We start from the raw sequence: 16,690 nt of genomic DNA, 5'->3' as shown, positions 1-16,690 counted from the left end.
GGTCGGCCTCCGAGTATCAAACAGGTAATCGACTCATTGATTATTTATACTTGATATAACATTACACAGCCCTGAACGTTGGTCGTCAGTTCAGCGCTCGGTGGCCGTCTGATGCGCCACATTCCCCACTGGAGCTACCCCCAGCCTGGCTCACCATACCACAGACACGAGCTTTAGGAGCCTACGAGCTGCCGCAGCCGTCATAGTTAGATCCATTTTTATTTACTAACGCTGAGACCAGAAACCATTTTATAACGGGACTCATGCATTAAGTGAAACTATCTGTTTGATGCAGTACCCAAAAGCTTAACAGGCGCATGTGCCTGGCGCCAGTGTGTCGTTACAAAAGCAGGCACATTCAGTAGAAAACGTGACTTCTCGACCCTCGTTAGCACGCAACCTGTCCTCTGCGTGCCCCGGGGCACAGACGAGATGACCCCCGCTGCGGAAAGGTCACCGCTGAGCCTTCACCCCGAGATTGTGGTGGCTCATTTGTATCGATCTCCGGTCCAAATGCCCACATCGAACGGGTCGGTGATCCGACTGGTCAATGTCATCCCCGGTCCGCTAACGAGCCTGGCGGTGCGCTTGTGTGTCTGGCTGTTCGTCTGTCTGTTTTGTGTTTTGTCCGTATTGATAGTTACATCGAGATCTGTTGTTTTGTGTTTACCTATTTGTATTTGTGCTTGTGGTTTAAAATGTTAAATGTTTTTGTAATTGTATACTTATTTAACATTTTAATGTATTTAATGTATTGTAATTGTATACTTATTTAACATTAATTGTATACTTACATAAATGTTTTTGTAATTGTAAAATCTTGCAGATTTTAAAGCGCTGAGTGGTCCAAAGTTATGTATGGGTCACGTTTTGTTTCGCTACCCTGCTTGTAAATGTATATTCCCCGAAGTGTGTTCTATGGAAATAAGCGATCGTTTTCCCTAACTATTTACAAAGACAATTTAAGGCCAGCTGCAAGTGTGAATGGCTACTGGAACTTAGTTTCTGGCTACAAACAGAGACACGGCCTTGCAGAACGATAACTACTCGCCGATTATACTTGCTTTCTACTTGCCTAGTTATTTACCTACTCTCACCGTTACCGTCATTTTCACCGTTTTTCACCGGTCCTATGCAGAGTAAAAGTTTAAAGTTACTGAACAGAAAGGTAGATGGTAGCTGGCGTCTCACCTGGTATCATGGTGACGGTGTGCAGAGGACAGGGCGGAGAGTGCTGACAGGGATCCCCAGGGACTGCTATCTCACCTGGGGCAGTTGGGAGTCGCTGTCTCACCTGGTATCATGGTGTCGGTGTGCAGGGGACAGGGTGGAGAGTGCTGGCAGGGATCGCTAGATTCTAGAGTCGTCTGCGCGTCCAGCCCCTGCTCGGTCATACTGCAACAAACAGACAACACTCAGTCATATTGTGAGAAAAAAACAACAATCGGTAATTATAACAAACAAGACGCGCAACACTCGGTCACACTGCAACAAACAGATAAACAAATCTCGGTCATTTTTAGAAGCGGACCACAAATAGACAAATAACACAACACTCCGTCATATTGCAACAAACTGACGGACAACACTCAGTAATACTGCACCAAATGAGCAAAACTCGGTCATACTGCAGTAAATAGATAAACAACGCTCAGTCATAATGCAACACACATACACACACCACTCTGTCATACATACTGTAACAAAGAATACCTACTCGGTGAAAAGCAAAAATGCCACTAAATCAACTAAAGTTAACCAAGCAGCTTTATCTGCACTTTTGTTGATAAACTACGGCATTATGTCAGATGGACAATATCGGAAATATATCGCAATGATTCACACAGCTAACAATCGACTACAGGCCACATTTTCACTGCTAGATCGACATCACTCTCCGATGACCAACAAATCAACATCGATTAGACGCGGACCGTCATTTCCCAGAGTACATCCGGGTTAAACGGGGCCGATGGGACCGACTCCCATCGGAGCCTCCCTCCAAAGTGTAGGTTGCAGGGCTCAACTCCCTGGTCAAAGTTTTAATGATCAGCTGAAATGGTCGCAGCTGCCATTTGAAATGTCAGTTGAAACGAAACTAAAAAGCTCGGAATTCGTCCAATCAGGCAGTTTTAATGAGAGTCAGAGGGTTCCGGATCTATTCTTCCTATGGAAGCTTTTATGCAAGATTCTAAAGGTTCCTGAAGTCCCTGAATGACACGCCAAGACAAAGACTACGCAGTGAAGAGTATCAGTTCGGCTGTGAGCTGGAACTTGGAAAACAGCACAGTCGACATACTCGTACCTTGACCGATTGATTTAACTTTTGACAAAGATACTGCGGGTGTTAATTAAATGTAAAACCATGTAAAAATGCATATGTTGACATGTACCTACTGGCGATTAACTCACCAGTGACGTTAGCTTTTTCGCTACGTCAGGTGGAGCCTAGGTAAAAGGATATAAAGTCATTGTGAAATTCGACTGGGACTTATATAAATATTTCAGTGGCACACGAAAAAAAATCAACAGCCATCGCCATTGCCAAGACCACCAGGCCTAATGGCGTATTTATGCAGTATCTACGCTAATGTGAGAACCCACTGTAGCGGTAATGCACCACGCGCACGGGCCATTTCTCTCCGGGTGTGTTCTGCAGGCCGGCGGCCGACGGGTGGACTGAGCGAGGGCGTCACAGGCCGACCCGGCGCCCATCTGTCTCCGCGCGGCGGCATTGTGCCGGCCGGCCGCCACGGCGACACGTGTGATGTAGAGCGTGGCCTGCCTCCGGCCACGGACCAACGACCAGGGGGGGGGGAGGGGCGTGTCCCCGCGGACGGACAGGCGGGCAGACAGCCCCCGGCCGGACACAGACGGAACCTGACCGGCGGGGAATCAATGAAACCCGAGGACGGCGCCAATGGCGGCACGGGACACCGATCGACTGATGTCCTCACCGGCGAGATGACTGCATCCTGCCCGAGATATTTCCTGCGCGCCAACGCGCCGTGGCGATGAAATAGGCCGCTACAGAAATACGAGGCTCATGGAACTTCCGTTCGCCTTTTGAGAGCGGGTACATAGTTAGTTAAAAACCATGCTTGATTCCGTAAACAAAGGCCCAAGGATGCAACGAAGAACACACAAAATCAAGAAAATGTTCTTTAGTATTCGCATCTTCGCAAGGCATTGATTGGCTTCAGCGATTACAATTTGCGAGCAAGGCTATACACCACGGGTGCATGTTTGCTGACTGGATTGACAAAAAAGTCTACACTAAACGTCTATACGAAACAATATAACCAAGAATTCAACACTCCCCACAGCAGAGCTGGCATATCGAAGTCTACTCGCTGATTCGCCCCCGACACACCACGGCGCAGGAATGACTCGGGCACAGGTCACCGGGGTGAGCTTCCCTATCGGCTGCACCAGCCAACTCGGAGCCCCATAAAACCACAACGGCGCATACCTCCGCCGCGGGCGGGCGCCGTGACCTTCTGCGATCGCTGGTGGCGCCGAGTGCCGCTGGAGAGCCCCCCGGGCGTCTCAGCGCCGAACGCCGACACACCGGAGAGCTCTAGAGGCACGTCTCCCAGCGGCCTGGATGAGCTCGGGGGACGGATCGACTCTCGACAGGAGACCCTCGATACAGCTCAGCAGCTCTCCGTGGTCGGTCAGCGCCATTGGAAATCGTTACTGACGTCTGGATCAGGGCATTGGAAAGGCTGGGCGTGGTAGCGTCCGCTCGTCACATTAGCGATCCATTAGACAGTCGGACAGAAGAGGGACCGCCCAGAGGGACAGACGGGCGTCCATAGGGGGAGAGAGTGGAAATTATTTCGGCACTCACAGCGACATGAGTGTGGTGAAAGAGCGGTGATATGCGGCAACTTTGTGCGACACTGGGAGGCGACTATTGCGTTTGTTGGAAGGAGTTTGGTGCCAAGTAGCCTCTCAGCTGGCAGAAGTTCGCGAATGGCCTCTCGTTCAAACGCCACAAAAGCCCAATAGATCCAAAGTTAACGTGCTCGGCAGTTGCGCACTTTCTCGAACAATGTGACGATCTCATTTCGGGAATGAACGCATACATCGTTTTAACTTTTAAGAAAATACGAGCTCGTTCTTTTCATATGGACGAACAACGTAACCAATAGAAGCAATCAAATATCTATAAATTACTAGCCTCGCAAACTTCCGAGCTCGTATAAATCTGCCATAGGGTTTGCTTTTCAGATCTGTGCGACGGTTTGCCCAAGAATAGCAGCATCCAGCGTGAAGCCTATCACGATATTCTCCGCCATGCTCGAGTACTTCCCTTTAAATCATTACCTAATGGCCGAGTGTCGGGCATGCCAAAGGCTATTTTAAGTCGATAAACCTAGGGCTTAAATCACTTAACTGATTTAATGGTTTCAATACATAGCAGAAAAACGAGATGTGTGCTTTTCGCTGAAGTGAAGTGACACGCGTCCTTCCTAATAGAACTTGGTTGTTCCCAATCGCGGACAACTTTACATAGTTCTACGGTTCTCTGCAAAGGGTGCATGACTTTCTGTGACAATTTGATCTTTGATTTAAAAGATCAAAATCTCGGTAGGCACAATAATAAAATCACCGACAGCTCGTATGTTTTGCGGGTAAGGCTGTGCCACTGGGCAGCGTTACGACAGTTTCACCCTTCGCCGATAGATGACACTAGTAGTCGACGCCTGAAGCTATGCTGTGCCGCTGAGCAGTGTAGCTAGTTTCCCCTTCGCCGATAGATGGCACTAGTACTTGACGCCTGAAGCTATGCTGTGCCGCTGCGTTGCTAACTTTTCACCCTTCGCCGATAGATGGCACTAGTAGTCGACGCCTGAAGCTATGCTGTGCCGCTAAGCAGCGTACCTAGTTTCGCCCCTTGCCGATAGATGGCACTAGAATCAATCAATCAATCAATCATGTATTCTTATAACACTCCACGTGGTGGCTCTTCCGGTTACGCGTCACATTTTACAATGGTACTCACATTCATGCACATTCACATTCATAATAAAAGGTAGGTATACAAATAAAAAGTAGAAATAGGTACAAATAAAATGAGACATCAGATATCGGCTGGCTGGTGGTGCGATCATTGCGCCCGCCGAGTACAAGTCCGCGAGCTCGCCGAGTCGCGCGATACCGACTTGCTGCTGTTCCATGCGGAAACAGCACGGAATGCAAAGCAGCGACGAGCAATCTCTGTACGGACCCTGGGCAGCTCCAAGAGTCTGTCGGCTGTGCCTCGAGTGACACGGCTTGACACGGTCTCACGGTAAGTCACACGCTCTCTCAGGCACACAGGCGAACGAGGCGAGTGCAGAATCATGTGCATCGCCGCCAAATCACGCTGATTTAACAGATCGTCAAATCGCTGCCAGCCCAGCTCCGTCAGGAGGGGGGTCACGTGATCATACCGGCGAGCACCCTTCACAATACGAACACAATGGTTTATCACCTTCTGGATGCGGTGCCGCTGGGCCCTGCTGCAGCTCCCCCACACAGTCAAACAGTACATTAAATGAGGAAACACAAGTGCTTCAAGAAGTCTCTTTTTCACAGGCTCGGTCAGTCTTTGCGAAAATTTTGATAGACCACAGATGCATGCATAACAGCGCTTGATTACAGCTGACACGTGTGCCTCCCAGGTCAAGTTTTTGTCGACAACGACGCCTAATGTTTTAATAGACTGGGAGGGTTGAATAGTGGATGAGTCAAAGTCGATGGAAAACGTGCCTACCGAGCGCCGCTGGTGGGCATGCACCAGCATGAAATCTGTTTTGGTGGGATTGATTTTTAAACTGTTCTGCGAGAACCAGGCGTCAGCTATCCTTAAACTTTCCTCAATGCGCTCTTTCAACTTAGTAAAATCTTTTGGGTGACATGTGTGGATGAACTGCACATCGTCCGCGTACATTATGAGCCTACAACCAGTGATGTGAGATGAAAGGTCGTTTGTAAATAATAAAAATAAAATTGGTCCTAAAATTGATCCCTGGATCACACCATGACTCAGCGGCAAAACATCATGACCATCCCGCACACGCTGTCTGCGGCCACTCAGCCAATCACAGAACCAGTGCTGCTCAATACCATACCACGCGAACTGCACATCGTCCGCGTACATTATGAGCCTACAACCAGTGATGTGAGATGAAAGGTCCGCGTACATTATGCGCGCATATATAACACGTACCGGCGTGAAATACGACCGGCCAAACTGCAGGGGGGCACTGAGCGCGGCCGTGCCAAATTGCGTCATCGAGCCGGTTAGGGCGCCGTTCGCGACAGGGCCGTCCGCTCTGAAGGTATTCGGCGCGCCGGCACTGGAAATGAGATGTATACGCGCATATATATGCATGTTATATATGCGCGTAGAAGTCGACGCCTGAAGTTATGCTGTGCCGCTGAGCAGCGTACCTAGTTTCGTCCCTCGCCGATAGATGGCACTACCAGTCGACGCCTGAAGCTATGCTGTGCCGCTGAGCAGCGTAGCCACAGATTCGCCTCTCGCCAATGCAATGGATGGCACTAGCAGTTGACGCCTGAAGCTATGCTGTGCCGCATAGCACGGTATAAAACGACCGCACCTCGATTGGAATAACTTTTAGATTCGTGCTGTTCCTCAGATATTTCGCAGCAAACAGTAGCAAAAACAATCACACATGTCCATTTGCCACGTATTCTCTGATCTTAAAAACATCTTAAGCGATTGATCTCCAAACACGTGTGATTCAGCAGATCGGATCAGAGAGCAGATGACCGAGAATGTTTCTGCCTAGGCTGGCAATTGCGAAACAATAGATGTTCTCGACGATAGATAGAGAAGGCTGGCTCACCGCTTTGCAATTCAGAATCAATGGCTGCTGTGGCGCGATGACGAAAGACAAAAGAGATAGAAAGAATAAAGCGAAGAAGACAGAACAAGAGACAGATAGACAGACAGACAGACAGACAGACAGACAGACAGACAGACAGAAAAACAGACAGACAGACAGACACACAGACAGACAGTCGACAGACAGACAGACAGGCAGACAGACAGACAGACAGGCAGAAGAACACAATGAAAATAAACCTATAGCACAGTCATGTTACCAAAGCATGAATATTTTTAGATCACCTAGTATCAATTTTACTAATTTTTATTATGCAGCGTCATGACATGTTATCATGTATGCGCGTAAACGCATATAAGCCCTTTTTTTGTCGGTCTTTTGTGATGGCGTGTTTCAATAGTATCGCTATCAAGAAGAATTGAGTTGCTCTAGTGAGGCCACATTTCAGGCTCATACAGCACATCAGTGCCCCATATTGTTCGTCCATCGCAGTGAATCCCCGTGGCGAGCGCTGCCAAAGCTTCCTCTCTACATGCGGATAAGTCCTGCATCTCATTTCCAGTGCCGGCGCGCCGAATACCTTCAGAGCGGACGGCCCTGTCGCGAACGGCGCCCTAACCGGCTCGATGACGCAATTTGGCACGGCCGTGCTCAGTGCCCCCGTGCAGTTTGGCCGGTCGTATTTCACGCCGGTACCTACTCTCCGCGCTGGTGGCGCGTCTGCTGCTGCGGCGCAGGGCGGCGACGCCGCCCCCGCTGCGACGAGCGAGATGATTCAGAGCCAAGATGAAGCCGGAAATGACAGATTTCTGCGCTCACTTCCATAGATTGACTCCCAGTGCATAAATAAGAGAAAACAGGGCATGCACGCATAATTTAGAGGCTGCTTATTGTTATCTGAACTTTGAAGCACGAATATTATTGACGGGGAATGCCATTCATGGACTTCCAAGCAACTTTTATTCACACATCATGATTATCAGCAAAACATACCGAGCAAACCTATGGCATGCACTTTCCACACAGGCCGTGTAGTCCACGTGTGGGATGTCATTCTCGTGCTAAAAGCAGTTTTTGATCCATGAGATCTGTCCGTCGGTCGAAACAAATAAAAGAGAACTTTTGGTTGATTTATCTTGTACATGTTTGACCATTAAACTCCAGACATTTGCTGCACCTAAGCCATTAGCCTGAGGTCAAATCAGAGTCCTAAACTTCAAATTGGCAATTTAAAAGGAAATTATATCTTAGCGTTAAGGTTGCTAAGTGAGTCCGGGCGGAGCTATACGTTCGGTGTTTTGGCATTGGCTGGCCTCGACCCCTGGCCCCTTCCTGGGCTCTTCTGAAAGACGCCCCAGAAAGAACAGAGGGAGACAAAAAAAAAAACAAAAAAAATTGCTGCGCGCACTCCGTCGCTCGGCGTCCTAACGGAAAAGGCCGCTTGGGCTGCGTTGCCTCGAGTCCAAACATAAGTCGTATGTCGGACATACTTACGTGCAGTTGTGGACTGTGGTAGCCGTTGTGGTTCCAGTGCCTGCGCCCACGCTTTGAGTTGCTAAAATACATGCATGGTAGAAATCAACGCTGTTACAATATATCACCCACGATCTAAAATCTATATATCTGCGCCTCTCATGTGTGCGCGACATCTGGTGGCACTATGCGACCTGTAGTTCTCCCTGGCGCACCTAGGTGGCACGGCCTGTTCCGTGTTGAGGCACGACCTGTGCTGGCGGAGGTGGGAGGTGACTAGGGCGCAACTTCCCGCTAATATAATTTGCACGGTTCCATCGTGAAATGACCATTAGCGTTAAGGTTGCTAAGTGAGTCCGGGCGGAGCTATACGTTCGGTGTTTTGGCATTGGCTGGCCTCGACCCCTGGCCCCTTCCTGGGCTCTTCTGAAAGGCGTTAGAAAGGCTTGAGCAGGTCTTTCCTGGCAAGAACACTTAATGGATCATCGACCAGCTGTTTAGCGAAGTTTGAGTGGAAATAGCAGTGCGTGGTAGGCAGGGAAGCGGAGCCGTGGAAATTTCAGACAGCTTCGGCTCCGGCTCCGGCTTCGGAGAGAAAAAAAAATCGGCTCCGGCTCCGGCTCTGGCTGCGGGTGAAATGTCATGGCGGCACCGTCGCCGGCTCCGGCTCCGGGCAAAAATGTGCCGGCTCCGGCGGCTCCGGCTCCGGCTCCGCACCCCTGGTGGCAGGGGCACTGTTGAAAATCATGGCAGTCTCGCCGCGACGCAAAAAAAGACGGCACGCCCTGGGACGCCGGGTAGCCTCAGGCGGTGGCGGGTGACGGCCCGGCTTAGAAATACCTATATAACGCGGCAGCCGGCTGGGTGACCAGGTGGTGGGCGGCACATGACAAACAGGCGAGCAGCGTCTGGTGTGACGGTGGGCTGTCGGCGGCGCCATGACAGCGGTGGTGGCGAGCAGGGCGGGCGTGACGGTTTGGTACGTCGGCGGCGGCGTGACATGGTGTGTGACAGGCAAGGCGGGTAGGCGGCGGCATAACATATTGACGGCCGGGTGCGTAACGGTGTAATAGACAGACGAACAGTCCGTGTGATGGGTGGGGTAGTCACAGCGGTGTGACAGTATATGTGACCGACGTGACAGTCGGTGCAACGGGCGAGATAGGTGGATGTGAGCAGCGGCGTCACAGCGTGTTAAGACAGACGAGGCGGTCCGTGCGACGGACGAGATAGCTGTATCGTCAGCAGCGGCATGACGGCGTATAAGACAGACGGGGTAGTCCGTGCGACGGACGAGATAGTGGTTGTCAGCAGCGGCGTGACGGGATATACCTATGGCGGGTGGGGTAGTCCGTGCGACGGACGAGATTGTGGTTGTCAGCAGCGGCGTGACGGGATATCCCGATTGAGGTGGAGGGGCGACTGTTAGGGGGTAGATAGTGGCAGTATAGTAGTATAGATAATAGTATAATAATACTTTAGAGTGAGATAAACTAGAGGTGAATAGTAACGGTGATGGTAAACTGGCTGGCAGTGGTGACAGGGTGCTATGACGAAGCTTAGCCAGTGTACATATGTAGTATATTGAGCGGAACTCAGCGATCTGAGGTTTATAGTCGCCTTCGGCAACGGTCCGGACCCTCAACTTGTTGAGAAGAAGTATACCAACTCAGTAAGATGTGGGAAAGCTCGGACATGACCTGGAGGTTTGTGGTTCGTGAAGGCAGAATATGCACCCCCACGCGACCATACAAGCTGACATGCATCCAACCTGAGGTAGGGAAACGTAAACACTGCCACTGCATGAGAAGTACTGGTGTCCTCAGAAATTAAACGTCATGCCGCTGGTCAGTGCTCAAGAAGGAGCTGCTGGGACAGGGCCAGCGGGGACATGTCATTAGTAGCGACGTAATGACATGGTAGTTGACAGTGAGTTGTAAGCTGGGGCAAGCCAACGGACATGCCATAGGCAGCGACGTAATGGCGTGGTAGTTGACAGTGAGTTGTATGCTGGGCAAGCCAGCGGACATGTCATTAGTAGCGACGTAATGACATGGTAGTTGACATAGAGTTATGTGCTGGGGGCAGGGGCCAGCTGACATGTCATGGTAGGGACATAGTGACATGGTAGGTGACAGTGAGTGGTATGCTGGGGCAAGCCAGCGGACGTGTCATTAGTAGCGACGTAATGACATGGTAGGTGACAGTGAGTGGTATGCTGGGGCAAGCCAGCGGACGTGTCATTAGTAGCGACGTAATGACATGGTAGGTGACAGTGAGTGGTATGCTGGGGCAAGCCAGCGGACGTGTCATTAGTAGCGACGTAATGACATGGTAGGTGACAGTGAGTGGTATGCTGGGGCAAGCCAGCGGACGTGTCATTAGTAGCGACGTAATGACATGGTAGGTGACAGTGATTGGTATGCTGGGGCAAGCCAGCGGACGTGTCATTACGCAGACTTGTAAGCGATTCAAAAAAATTCAATAAATTCAATCACGACTCACTTGATGAAATGACCGATTCAATCATAACTCAATCAAACAGTCTGATATTCCAAGCGATTCAATCACGACTCATGGACCTTGTGATTCAACTCAATCGCGACTCATCCCATTATCAGTGATTCAGGGAATGACTCAACTCATGATTCAGCTCAATGCGATTCAATCAACATGTTATATATAATATATACATATGTGATATCAATTTAAGAAATTTTTGGAAACTAATACCAAACTGATACCAACCAAATACACTGGGAGAATACCAAAAAACATAGAAAAGTACTAAGTCTATACTGAACTCAACAAAATTGTAGGTATTGATATAAATATGGTGTAAAGATGATAATTTAAGTACAGAATACACAAGTTCTGTTACAAATGAAGCTACCAGAGGACTTATAAATTTATTCATCTGCCTGACGCTTGCAAAAGGAAACATATGCAAAATTTCACAGAACTCTACAACATATTATTATCAGCATCTTCGAAAAGGACCAAAATTTGCAAATCAACTGTGATACCCAAACTAAAATAGCTGGTGATCAGCCATATCAAAAAAATATTGATTGATACTTTATGAAGCAGTGGTAAAGCCGGTAAAGTATTACACAGGACTAGATATTTTCGGCGCGCTACAAGTTTTCGTTACTAGGTATCAAGACTACGGATTATGGACACTTACGAAGCTATTCAATAGTTACGTAATATAAATTTGAATGCTCTCATGATAAAACTACCTCAACCATCCATATCTTCAAGGACAAAAAACAATTCCAAGCCCCCCACGACACCAAACTTCATACGAGGCGGAGCTTTGTAATGGCCTGGCTACACTATGCGTTTTTTGCGTGCGTTTTTTGCTTTTGAGAGTTTGCATGATTTGCGTAATATGGTTCTAGAAAGAAACGATATTACGTTTTTGTTATATTTTTTTTATAAAAACTATTAATTATCATAAAGGCTTTATTAAGTTTTATATAATATACGCAAAACACGCAAACTCACAAAAAAAAAACACGCAGAAAACGCATAGTGTAGCTAGGCCTTTATACGCATGCGCTAAGTGGGCAGCCATCTTTTATTCAGCAGCAGACCTATATAAAATGCATAGTTTATATTTTTAGATTCAATTAAGCATATTTATGTATGCGTGTAAGTGTAAAACAGTTTTTTATTCTGTCCAATCTATTAAAGAAAAAATTATCGAACCCAGTACTAGGTAGTTGCAGCGTATATTGACGCAGCTGCGACATAAAAGCATATTCTGCGTGGTTTGCATGTGGCAAATATTGCGAGCAGTCTGGCAAATCTCAAATCCAAATTTAGCATCGAATGCAAAACTGTTAGCGGTCCTCAAAATTAGAAGGCGAAGAACATCAAACGGATCAAGATTGTTTGTTCAGCTATGAAAACAATAGTTTTTGGGTGATAGTGGAAGTGGAGTGAAGGTGGTTGAGTTTTTAATACCTAGTAGGGTATGTATCTACTTTTCGCCATTGTATCTTTACTTTTGGTGTAATTGAGAGCCACGGCAGTATGTGACAGATCCATTAATGCTCGTAAGCCAAGGTATTCCAATTATTTATGTTGATAGGTAAACGCTGATTCTGCTGGGAAATGTAAGGCGAGTTAGAAGACCATGGGTTAGATCAAGCAATTTGTGACCCTTAGCCCAAAGCATATTTACGTCTGGACAACGAGTTGCGTTGGAGAGGCCGGAAATAGTGGCGATTTCAGGGCCGCAAGAATGGACCGTCATTGGAATGATTCTTTTTTAAACCGTGCACCGTTTTGGGCCGGAATTTAATAGTTACTACAAAATATTTTGTAATTACGTTTCCAATAAGAATGAATGCCATCAGGGCTAAATTTTTACTACTATTGCATTTTGTCAAAAAGCATTTAGTGCTGTTATATTGCAGTTTTAGCGCGTTTGTTACAAAATATGAAGCGAATAAGCGTCAGTGTAATTCATCATCAGAGGCAATCAGAGGGCCTTGATCACCAGTGCCAGAAGAATGAAGATAACTTGAGGGAAAGCTATGCTAATTGCTCTTGTCCATCCACTAAAATTTATTAAATATTTTGCTTTGTGTATTCCAAAAGGAGATCGGGAACTATTTCATTTGTGCCTTCATGTCAGAATTGAAGGTGGATCATTAAATTTTCAACGCAGTTTACAAACAAGCATTTGGTCTTTCTCGTTTATAAGCAGTGGCTAAGAAAAGGTTGATCAATCCTGAAGTTCAGTCATCGTACCTCAACTTGGCTGCAAGATCCCCCAAGGACAGAGGATATATTGTATACCTGTCCTGTTAATTAAAACATTTTTGTGCCTGCAAAGGCTTAAGTTATCTGTGGTGTGTTCGGAGTTAGGCTATGTGGCCGTTTTTGTTGTATGTTTATGTGGTGTTTGAATATATTATATAACTGTGACCCTGTGCTTGTTTGTATACTTACGGTCAAACAGGGAACAGCACATTCACATAACATACTCACCTAGCACCTAACTCATAGCTGTACCTTGCAGGATCTGTACTTGTTCATGTCTCGAGCATTAACAAAGCACTAAAGTAGCTTAGTAATCATTTCCCACATTTTCTGAGCGTCTAACATGACATACAGCAGTGCAGAGCAGCTTCAGAGAAGAAACACTTTAAATGCACAGACTCACACCAGCCACCCAATGAGCCAGTTCCTCAGTTGACTGTTTCCCTGGATGCAGCCTGGCAGCTTGGCAATGTGAGCTAACTTTTGGCAAGTTGAAGGTTAGCAGGTAAGATTGAGTTAGGGTGAGTACCTACCTATAACTGGGTGCTACTGCCATGCAGGTCTTGGGTAGGCTGCAAATATGTGTGATGATTGAGGTTAGGTCAGCTGTCAGGTTAGTCAGGTATGCTCATTGCTCAGGTCACATTTTTATGGACATTTGGTAAATTAAAAAAATAACAATCTAATCTAAGCTAGCCCGACTAAACATACACAACTACTGACTATAGGAACTGAGCACCTACCTACTTGTGCCTAGGTACATCTCATACCATGTCAAAGTAGAGTTCCTTGGTGGAAGATTACCCTCAGTACTTTTTATCCCAGCCCTGTGAAGAAAACTAATACTTCATAAGCTCTGAGTCACTGCTGGCCATCCACAGGAAGAAACGCTGAGATTGAGAGCTTTGCCATTGTATATTTGACCAATAATCACTATCACGAATGACTATGAACACATTTCACATCGTTGCATGGATTGTCACATTGACAATTTTACTACAATCCTTTTTTCAAGAAATACAGTGATGATGATTAACATCAAAATCAACATAAAGTGGATTTAGTGATCCAAGATTTCTCCTCCAGTAGCAATGAAATGATTGCATGCTTCATTTGCCAGACTGAGACACTGAGTACCTGATGAGTGATGCACATTACAATCTGCATATCATCTAAGCATAGTAAAACTGCCCAAGTCCATTCATTCTAGATTTTAATTTGATAGTTAGCACTAATTTATCTTGCTGTTGTAAGTTATCATTCAATATTCATACCAATACATCAATATACGCTCATCAGTCAACAATTTCTGGCATGATCCTGCTCAGCGTGCTCTTCAGAATTGCTCCAAGGTCTGCAATATTATAGCTTGTTTTTGACCAATAAGCTCTTTTAATTTTTACTTTTTCTTGCTGATATATGAGCCCGATCAACTTGCGTTTATCAACCAAAATTTCATAACTTGTTCAACTTGATAGGTATTGATATTGCTCAGGAGTCAGGACCCCTGTCAGCCTCCTGGATACTTCAGATTGTTTTCAGTCAATATGCTTCTTAAATATGATATAAGTCAATCTTAAGGGATTCAAAACATCCAACAAAGCGACGTACAAGAGCAAGAAAACCATCAGATAAACTAAAAAATGGCCTTGGAACAGAGCCAAGTGGTGCTCCATTTGTTTGTTTACAATGATTGTAGTGCTGATGTATTTTTAGGACTCTGAACGTCGGCTTATAAAAAATGAAACGTTTTTACAAAAGTTGTAAGGCAAGTAATATTTATCTGAAAGAACTAAAATATTCAAAAGCCAAACACTATGAAATACAAGAATCGGAACGAAAAAGTAACCCAAAAATCCAGCCTAATCACCGGCTCCTAAAACTGCAACACAATCAGCACTTTTCCCCGCAACTCGTTGTCCAGACGTAAATATGCTAGCCCAAAATCAAATCAATAACTAAGGTAACCAAATTATAATGTGAACATGCATTGTGTATTCATCAATATGCTTTGCCTGCTCACAAATGTCCTGATGAAACAGGGTATTGAAAATATAAAGATTAACATGATATCTTAAACATGTGTGTTGAGCAATGTGCGCCTGCTTACTGCTATTGTTAACTTGATTACTATACTGATTTTAGGGCAATTGAAAAAACATGCATTTTTTCATCTTCATGCATTGACATATATGTATAATTTTGTGTTTACAGTTTGATTAAAAACTTTAAACAAAATTTTTTATGTTTTTTCAATTATGATAGCGGTGCGCATTTATAATACTGACAAAATACCTAAAAATATTGCAGTGCATTGTGTGTGTCTATAATGCAAATGCCACATATATTTCTACATAATGTAGTACTAAATATGGTCATAGCTTCAATTTCCAGTACATGCTGATTGAATCATTTTGTTGATTCAATCAACTTGAATACATGAGTTGCCGACTCAATCACTTGTAGTTGCCATGTGTGACCGATTCAATCACAACTCATATGGTGACAAGCGGTGATTCAACCGACTCAATCACAGTGAGTCGGCATTTTCAAGCGATTCATAAGAATCGATTCAATCAGAGTTGAATCGCTTACAAGTCTGGTCATTAGTAGCGACGTAATGACATGGTAGGTGACAGTGAGTGGTATGCTGGGGCAGGCCAGCAGACATGTCATTAGTAGCGACGTAATGACATGGTAGTTGACAGTGAGTTGTAAGCTGGGGCAGGCCAGCGGACAAACTTGACCGTCCTCCGCACCGGGGGGCGGCCGGGTGACTCATCCGGCGTGGCGTCAGCTCAAGGCCGCGACGGGCCTGCGGCCGGCGGTCGGACGGCCGTTGATCCGGGGTGTCGTCTTGCACCGGTCTGCAGCGGGCCGACTGGGTGTCAGGTCACTGCTGGCATTGGGCCACACTGTGGAAGCACGAAAGCCGGCTGCTATGCTGCATTGATGATCTAGTGGTGACGTAGCATGACAGCCCAGGTAAATAGGCAGGCCAGTCAGGCATGGCCATGGGTGGAGAAAAGGGGGTTTGAGGGTGCACGAGCACCCCCTCATATCGCAAAGCACCCCCACAAACAATGCAAAACAAACATAGCAGCTTGTTAACCAAAGTATCAAACAGAAAAGCACCCCCTGGGATTTAGGCAAATCTCCACCCCTGGGTATGGCCGGCTTTGTCGGGCATGCCCTCGGGATGGCGTGCCAGTGTGCGGTTAGGGCATTGTTTAGTGCGAACCTATGACACTGGTGCATGTAACCGAGCAAGATTGTGAAGGTGGCGCTGGCATGGCATGACATGCCAGTGGGCAGGGCATAGTTCAGGGCCAAGCTACAAGCTGGTGTATGTGACCGCCCGGAGGGCCAACTGAGTATCTGAGACGGGCGGCCACATTAGTATGGGGCGAAGGGTAGTAACAGAACAAAAGTGCCAACTGCCAGTGTTCAAGCAACTTGGCAGACTAATTGGCTGACGAAAATTAGACCGCCGGTTAGAGGGGCACGCCATGATTGCCTCGTGCGAAGGGCCCGCGCGTAACTAACAGGCCGGATAGCTGGTAACTCACCGGTGTTCC

The 16,690-nt window shown here is 46.8% G+C and overlaps 1 protein-coding gene across 1 annotated transcript in view; it reads right to left on the bottom strand.

The window, feature by feature from the left end:
- LOC122391232 (nascent polypeptide-associated complex subunit alpha, muscle-specific form-like) overlaps window positions 1-16,690 on the bottom strand; it is a 21,049-nt gene extending 4,359 nt beyond the window's left edge. The window contains exons 1-2 of the mRNA XM_043384971.1: window positions 16,682-16,690; window positions 1,295-1,395 (exon numbers count right to left, since the gene is read on the bottom strand). Of these exons, the coding sequence (XP_043240906.1) occupies window positions 1,295-1,394 (100 nt within the window). The 5' untranslated portion in view covers window position 1,395; window positions 16,682-16,690. The remainder of the gene's footprint in view (window positions 1-1,294; window positions 1,396-16,681) is intronic.

This window comes from Amphibalanus amphitrite, unplaced genomic scaffold, assembly GCF_019059575.1.
Source record: "Amphibalanus amphitrite isolate SeventyFive unplaced genomic scaffold, NRLGWU_Aamphi_draft 000427F_arrow, whole genome shotgun sequence".
Lineage (NCBI taxonomy): Eukaryota > Metazoa > Arthropoda > Thecostraca > Balanomorpha > Balanidae > Amphibalanus > Amphibalanus amphitrite.
The sequence above is the reverse complement of the archived record's forward strand: the minus strand, read 5'-3'. Positions and strand labels throughout refer to the sequence as shown.